The sequence below is a fragment of the Muntiacus reevesi genome, chromosome 6 (assembly GCF_963930625.1).
Source record: "Muntiacus reevesi chromosome 6, mMunRee1.1, whole genome shotgun sequence".
In the NCBI taxonomy this organism is placed as follows: domain Eukaryota; kingdom Metazoa; phylum Chordata; class Mammalia; order Artiodactyla; family Cervidae; genus Muntiacus; species Muntiacus reevesi.
This window is the reverse complement of record NC_089254.1, coordinates 49,831,293-49,839,938: the sequence shown is the minus strand read 5'-3', so window position 1 is coordinate 49,839,938 and position 8,646 is coordinate 49,831,293. Positions and strand designations below refer to the sequence as shown.

Below are 8,646 nucleotides of genomic sequence, written 5' to 3'. Positions count from 1 at the left end.
GCCTGGTGGGCTGCAGTCCATGTGGTCGCCAAAGAGTCAGACACGACTGAGTTGCACTGCCTCTCTTCTCTCTCTCAGCTGTTGCCTAGCTGTAGGCTCCAATAAAAAGTAACAAGGGGCTAGTGATACAGAACCCGTCTGCCAATGCAAGAGACTTAATAGAAGAGGGTTCAATCCCTGGGTTGGGAAGATCCCCTGGAGAAGGAAATGGCAACCCACTCCAGTATTCTTGTCTGGAGAATCCCAGGGACAGAGGAGCCTGGTGGGCTGCCGTCTGTGGGGTCGCACATGACTGAAGCGACTTAGCAGCAGCAGCAGCCTGGAGTAATGACAACGCATCCCAGTATTCTTACCTGGAAAATTCCATGGACAGAGTCTGGTAGGGCCACAAAGAGTCAGTCACAACTGAGCACGCGCGCGCGCGCGCACACACACGCACACACACACACACACACACACACACACACACACACGAATAAAATGTTCTTGTATGTGGAGTCATTCCTAATATCAAGAGATAAGAACACTTTTTTATAAGCTCCCACATAGGCAGAGATGCACTTATACTCAAACACACTGCATATGTACATATACATACAACAAACAATCAAGTATAGAACCCATTCAGTTATCCTTTTTTCTGTCTAGACAGTGTCAAAAGATCATCCTAAATTACCTTTACCTCATTAGGTTGGTTATTACTTTCCACACAGAAATTATTATATTTTTGATCAGTATTTTTAGCATTGATAATGCATTAAGAAAAAAATTTATCTGATATAACATTTTTAAAAAAATCAATGAATCTATATTTAAACATAGAATAGCATTTTATAGTCAACTCAGAGCCATCCTGTTTTATCATTTTATAGGCAGGTATGTAGAAAAAAATTCACAAACATGGTATTAAATATTAGAAGTCTTAACATTTAACTGAAATTCTTATTAATTTCATTATCAAGGGATAGGTCTAGTCAATACCAATTAGCAGTTTTAAAATGTTTTACATATTAAAGTACAGTATTCTATTTATCCTAGATTGTCTGGGGACTATCTAGAATATTAAAAGATTTCACAGAGTTTCTTAGTAATTTCATTGCTGCAATTATGCCTGCTAGCAATTTTGCAGCATTTTGATAAATATTTTTCATAAATCAAAACCACAACAGCATGAAGAAGCAGATGGTAGGAAACTATATTGAAAAATGTAACAATCACTTTCATTAATAAGGAAATATTGGCTTACTCTTTTCAGCATGGACTATCAAGTAAGCAGTTGTCAGTTGTGAAGTCTCAGGGCTGCTAAGTATCCTTTTAGATGATTACCCCACATTCTGTATTTTTCAGTGCAGTTTATGTACAAAGTCAGAACAAAAAGTATATTAAAGCATTTAACAATTCTATGCTTTCATTTTATCTATATATACATATGCAGAGAAAATATTGGTTCATTTTTTACAGTATGTGTACAAAGATTCATGTATGTATCAGAGAACACCAGTGCTATTTTCTTAGAAAATAAGACATATTACTTTGCTATTAAAAATGAAAAATAGCAATAGTTATAAATTCTACAGTCTTATTATACTAACAATGTTTTCTTGATCTAACCAATGTTAGATTAAAATTATAGGAATATTATTTCAGTTATTCAAATATATAAAATGCTATTAAAGTCAAAGATTTTTAACTACGTTGTTATTATTAAGATTAAATCACTGAATCAAATTTAACATTTTATGCCATAAGCAACTTCAATGCTCTTAGATAAGATCCTTGAATTTAGTTAACTTTTAAACTTCAGTATTCATGAAATAAAGAATAATATAACTGGTTGCATATAATTCTTTCAGCACATTTTGCATATTTTCTATTTTATCTGTTACATATAATCACTAGCTTTAAATGTCATACAAATAAAATTTATTTCTGTGGAAAAAAGCAGCATTGAGAATACAGAATTTTTTTAAACAAAATGGTAGTGTAGGAATAGGAGAGGTAGAATTGGAAACACAAAAGTCTTTAACTTTATTCTTGAAGCATGTTAGATAAATGTAGGGAAAAAAGACATGTAACTGAAGATTTCATCAGTTTAAAACACAATAGAAATCTGAATATGTAGAAATACCTACACAAATCCCTTTACAACAAAAAGATTAAAAGTTCCCTTTTATGTATAAAGCAGCAGATAAAGTATTTCATCATTAAACTGGTTGAATCCAGTGGGAAGTTTTTTAATGAAAATAATTATTTTTGGATAATCTCCTATATACTAAAATACTCTATGACTCTCACAGAAAACAAAAGTAGCACAGAGAAATTTTAAGAAAACTATTTTTATCAGATTTTAAATACTTAATATACAAATTAGAAATCATACAAATGATAAAATATTGATGTATACAATGAATAATGATTACAGGAAGATTGTAAGATGCATTAGATATGCAACACTCTAAATTTTGTGTTAAGTATTTATTAAGTAAATGTAATGAAATCACTGTATATGTAATTTACACTAAATCAAATTTACATCTTGTACTTATCAACAAGCAGGGCACCAGAAGGGCAAATGATGTAATTCCATGTAACAGATATAGGCTGTGCCATTACCAACACTGAAGCAAAATTCAGTTCTTCAGGTATTTTCAAGAGACCCAGATGGCGGATCTAGTGTTGATAACATAGCAAACTGATTAATTGATTCCAGTTTTCATCTCCATCTTAGACCTTATAAGGTAGGTAAATATCAGCCTAGAGATATTATAAAATATCAAAATTCCACAATATCAGAAGAGTAAAAAATATTTTCATGATAGTTTGAAGTATAAGAAAATTCCAGTATGACTCAATCTATCAAAACAAAGAAAAAATACATTATATTTTACCTTGTGAAATCTAACTTCTCCCTTGACATGAAGGTAAATGAGCATACCAAATAAAAAAACTCATTGTGTTTATTCTTTAAAGAAAGAGCTACTAAATATTTTATTTACAGTGATGTGAGTGGCAAAGAATGAGTTTAAAAAGTAGAGGAAGGCTGTTTCTCAATGTTCCCAGTCCATCTGGCTACTTATTACTTAGAACTTTTGCACTCACACATAGAAAGCGATAGCCACTGACTTCACATCTGTAAACTGAGGAAATATTATCTGTATATATATATTCTCCAGTTATGAGGAAAATTCAAGAAGAAAGGACACTGAAAAGAAAAAACATACAGAAAGCTACATCTACTTGTAAGCGGTCCTTGTTATTTTAAGATAATTAGGAGTTGGAAGGGTTGTTTAATGTGAATCCAGGGAAAGGAAGCCAATACTTCAGAGAAAAAAGATTGCACGGGACCTTATCTTCAAAAATAAATAAAAATAATATTTAAATTGTTTTATTTCATTTTAACCAAGTTTTTATTATGATAGCAATTATATAATTATTTGCATGAACAAGGCTTGGTTAAATTATGTATTAATAATGCAATGATAGCTGATGTTTATTGTGGTAAAATTATTTTAGACAATATATCTGTTTTACTGTTGTACATGGGCTGCCCTGGTGGCTCAGAGGGTAAAGGATCTGCCGGCAGTGCAGGAGACCTGGGTTCAATCCCCAAGTAGGGAAAATGCCCTGGAGAAGGAAATGGCAAACCACTCCAGTACTCTTGCCTGGAAAATTCCACAGATGGATAAGCCTGGTAGACTATAGTCCATAGGATTACAAAGAGGTGGCACACAACGGTGCAACTTCACTTCTCCTAAACCAAATGCACTGTTGTACATCCCATTTCTGCAAAAATATTATAGGCATCAATTTTCCTAAGGATCATTTTGATTCTTAGATATTCAAATAATTTGCCTGTGAATTTATATTCTCTCTACTTTGATAAATATATACATACATATAACTTTAAAATATAATTGTCAGATACTTGTGATATCTAATTATCTAATTATGGCTCAGAGAAACTGAGCCATAAATGTGTAAATATATAACAGAGGCATATATATAACAGGGGTTGTTAGAAAGGGTCTATTTTATAAGTGAATTCACAACTTCTTTAGTGAAAGCAACTAGTGTTTCGTATACTTTCACTTACCAATGCAACTTTATCATTTCTGGAGCTTGGATAATAATATTCAGATAACTAGGGCTCCTTCTTCCCTCATTACATATGACCTTAACTGTACTCTTTGCTCTTGATGTGAGAATTTTTCATCTGGGATCCAAGGAGGTATACAGGAGATCCCACAAAACTCTTAATGCATATAAATTTAGGGCTGCATATATAAACTCTGCATTTTTCTAGGGAGAAGGTCTATAACTTTCCATAAATTCTCAAGGCCTTCAAAAGTTAAGAACTAAAATTAATTTTTTAATCTACTTCAGTTGATTGTGACAAAACACTATCTTTTACTCTGTCTTTAAAATTCCATTACCTATTTCACAATCCCCTAATAGCTATTATAATCTGCAAGTAGCAGCAAATATTACCTTTTCCAGCAAATATTGCCTCTACCAGATCTCTCTCATCCAGACTCTACCATCTGTGTCAAGCCATTCAACTAGCCAAGATTATGAGAAATGGCTTTCAGGTCTGAGTAGTAGTATTTTAGCAGAATGGAAAATAATGACAAATTAATGACATCAATAGTGTAATTTTTCTAGAATATGAAGAAATTATAATAATGTATAAAATTAGACAGAAATTAGCCTCTGTCTAGAATGATGTGTTTTTCATTGACTCTAAGATATATTCCTTCTCTATGATTTGCAATGTTAAATTATCAACTCAGATAATAAAGTAGAATTTTAAAATAAAGTATAAAATGGTATCACCAATTTAATGGACATAAGTTTGAGCAAACTCCAGGAGATAGAAAAGGACAGGGGAGCCTGGCTTGCTGCAGTCCATGAGGTGACAAAGAGTCGGACATGACTTAGCAATTGAACAATATAATGTTCTCAAATTCTTGAGGAAATGTATCTTGTTCTTTCTTTCACGTGACCTATTTCAGATGAATTTATGTATCTGGCTTTGATGACTATTCCTATAATTAAGAGTATTTCCATGTCAAAAAGTGAAAATTATTTCAAATCTCCAAACTCTGAATTGGTGCTATAAACCAAGCCTGAGATAATTAATACACCATAAGGATTTAGTATTTGTCCACTTTAATTAGCAATAAGTCTCAAATTTTGTGATGATGTATTTTTCATGTGAGTAAAACCTGAAGCATCCTTTCAAAAATTTATCCCAAAGTTAGTATTCATGAAAGACTACATCTCAATCATAGTAATACACAGCAGCATTTTAGTTTTTAGACTTCTTCTTCCTGGTAAAAATATATATATATATATATATATATATATATATATATATATATATATTTCTACTACATTATTTCATCTTGGTTTTCAAAGAGACTTTCATAAGCTGTTGCCAACAGTTTTCATGATTCCCAACAGACGTCTTCTAGATCTCTCTAATGAATGTCTCATGAAGATACTTTCCCAACATATACTCATTTTATCATTTAGTTGATATTATTCTCCTGAATAGCCTCCCCTCCACCAATATGCTTTTTAAAAGAAGTTTTAAATTCTGTTCTTCCCACACACTTTTGGGATTGTCCAACTTTCATTTGTATTTTTTCTCAACTTTGGTATTTGCAGTTTATACTGCACCATGTAGACTTTAATTTTAAAAGTCTTCTATCTTTTGTTTTGTTTTCTTATGCAGTCTTGTTAACTCCCTGAGGAGTAAGACCATATCTTGCTCATCTGTTCTATATTTTCATAAAACTTATTACAGGTTTCAGTACCTCTCCCTAAATGCTCATTGATCAGGTGATTATTCATGCAGGTCTAACACAGAGCAATATTCCTGGTAAGTCAATTCCCAAGCTTTTGAAGAAGCTCAAGAGAGAAAAAATTGAGTAAATCACCATAGCTATAAATGTTCTTAATAAATGCTAACAAAGATCATAAGGTACTTTAAGTACCTATAGGAATAGCGCTATATCTTTTACTCAGAGCTGAGTGTAATAAGAAAGCTTTTCTGTTTTACTAATTATTTTGTCAGTTGGCAATCCAATTTTCAGTATTTCATGAATTTGAAGGAAAACTGTATCAACTAGTTGATTTAAATCCAGTTTTTGAAACAGTGGTAAGTGTTATTTAACAAATTAACAAACTATCCTATTAGGTGGACTTTCAATATTTTATTTGCTGAGACTGATTATCCAATATCTCTTCTTGATGAAGCAAAAATGATTTAGTATGTAATTTCAGATGCTGACTAGAAAATCAGAAGAATGAAGGGGAATAAAGAACATATATTTCCTCCATTTTGTACCTGTTTGGGGGAGTACATTTGTGTGAAGTGATATGATATAATTCCAACCAATATTCTTGAGGAAAAGATTCAGTGTGTTCCTTTTCTGGACTGTGCGTGTCTTCTCTATGAATATGCAAAGAAGATTTTAGAATTTGTGTAATTGAACTGACGAAGGGAATTTGAGTCTTTAGAATCCAAAGTTTTTATAAATTTTCTGTTTTATTGTGGAAAATTCTAGAGTTTATTATAGATTTACTCTTCAATTATAAGTGGTAAATAATCTATCATTTATTTAGTTCCTCTACAAGGCTTGAACTTTAGACAACATATCCACCAGACAATGTAGAAAGGCAATGAACCACCAGATTGTTGATCTTCATTCTTGAAAACTAATGTAGTCAGATCTTGAATAGGAAAGAGATGAAAGTAAGGAAGCAAACGTTTGCATGTTTCAAAAGGAAGAAAACATTTGTATGTTTCAGAAGGTTTATTCTTGCAGTCTGTTAGTTCCAATAGCTCATCATCAAGTGACTACTTTTAAAACATCAGTAGAAAGCTATTTCTCTTGTTGTGCCTCTTTCCAGAAAAACAAAATTCAAGTAGATTTGGACTTAGTGGTCAAAGAGGAAAAAAAAAACTTTTTTTCTGTCAATAATTCTTCAACACTGTGTTTGTTCTTCCTGAAATTCTGCTGTTTCTAACCAATCGGTGTTTCATGACCAATATATTCCTTTCAGAAAAATTAAGCGAGAGAAATGTATGAAACAAGAATGTAATTGCATAGCACCAGCACAAAATTTCTTCCCAGTTGATCAATTGAGCCTGTTTATTTTTTTTATAACTCATCACCATCTTCTGAGCTAAAGCTACTTCTTCTACTGCTCTCTTTAGAAACTGCAGGAGAGGTGGCAGAGAGCAGAGGATCTGTTCCAAATGGAGATACTGTCTCATCCAGTAGCATGCTATCCAGTCTTTGCTCCTCTTTCAAAGCTGCGCTAAACGATAAATCTGTGAAGTGTGACAAAGGATCAGAGAAGGCCATCGCTTGATCACAGAGTTCAGGGCTTGTCCCCTGAGACAGAACCAATTGTTGGCAACAGTCTCCTGAATTCTGCTCTAGATGGGTCTGTTGTTTGGTGATGTGAGCACCTAAATCAACTGTGACAAGTGAAGCCAGGGTTGGCAGACCATGAGCACGAGCCTGTATTTCTAGTTCCTGCAATATCAAACAAGAAGAGTTAAATAATGACTTTGATAGTAAACTCAACTCTAGAGAATAAGTCTGAAATAGATCTAACAAGCACTCAACATGAAGAGTGGTATAAATTAGAAATATTCTTTGCAAATAATAGAGTGTGGTATGTTTCTAATGCCTGAAAAATAATCCTGAGGAAAATACTCAGATTTCTAAAACAATTCCTCCCCCATTTGTTCATTAAAAGAATACATGACATATAATGGTCTCACAGTGGCTCAGATTACAAGACAACTATTTGGAGATAGTGAAAATCTTTCAGTCATTCTTCCTGATTAATTTCTCAATATAAGACCATTTTATGGAAACAAGTGTTTTACCTGGCAATGAGCTTGTTCACATATTAAAGAAAAAATCTTGAGAGTTACGAAAACCTATATTTTGAGATTTGCGTCACATAAGAAGATGACGCATGACTTAATATAAACTAGCACAATATTCCTTAAGGCTACAAAATCCATAGCAGTGTTACTAAAGAAATAAAAGAGGGAGAGGAAAATTTAATGTCCAATATTATCCAAGGAAACAAAGATCCTATTTACTATTATTTTTTGACTGGGATAATATTTGTGTGTTTATAAAATTGGTTCTATTTTATGCATTTTGCAATTAGTTATTGTCATTCCTTATATATTTTAAAGCCAGCTTGATCCTAGATTTCTAATCAAAACCTAATTGAATCAGTCTAATTTGTGAACTTCTAAAAGGCAATAAAAATTATCCTTGAGAAGGAAAAAAAAACAATTGTTAGTAAGAAAAAAAAAACACGACCAATGAATAGAACTGATGATGGATAAGTCATATGTAAGGTACATGGTTCATGGCAATGTTCTTATGAAAACCTGAATGCGGAGTAGAAGGCGCCTGTTAGCCTGCTCTAATTTCTTCTGTCTGTGTTCTAATTCTTGAGCTCTCTGTTGTTCTTTTTGTAGCCACTTGATGTACTCCACTGATGCTTTTAGAATGGTTCCTTTGTTCCAGCGCATATCACTGTAGAACGGAGAGATAACCTTTTCACAATTGTGCATGTCAGCAGAATTCATAAGAACTCACAAAA

At 32.7% G+C, this 8,646-nt stretch overlaps 1 protein-coding gene across 3 annotated transcripts in view; it reads right to left on the bottom strand.

Moving 5' to 3' along the window:
* Window positions 1-842: 842 nt before the first annotated feature.
* Window positions 843-8,646, bottom strand: part of TFEC (transcription factor EC) — a 99,343-nt gene continuing 91,539 nt past the window's right edge. For all 3 annotated transcript variants that reach the window (XM_065939604.1, XM_065939605.1, XM_065939606.1), the window contains 2 exons: window positions 8,432-8,579; window positions 843-7,550 (listed from right to left, as the gene is read on the bottom strand). In XM_065939604.1, coding sequence (XP_065795676.1) covers window positions 7,170-7,550; window positions 8,432-8,579 — 529 coding nt within the window. In that variant the 3' untranslated portion in view covers window positions 843-7,169. The remainder of the gene's footprint in view (window positions 7,551-8,431; window positions 8,580-8,646) is intronic.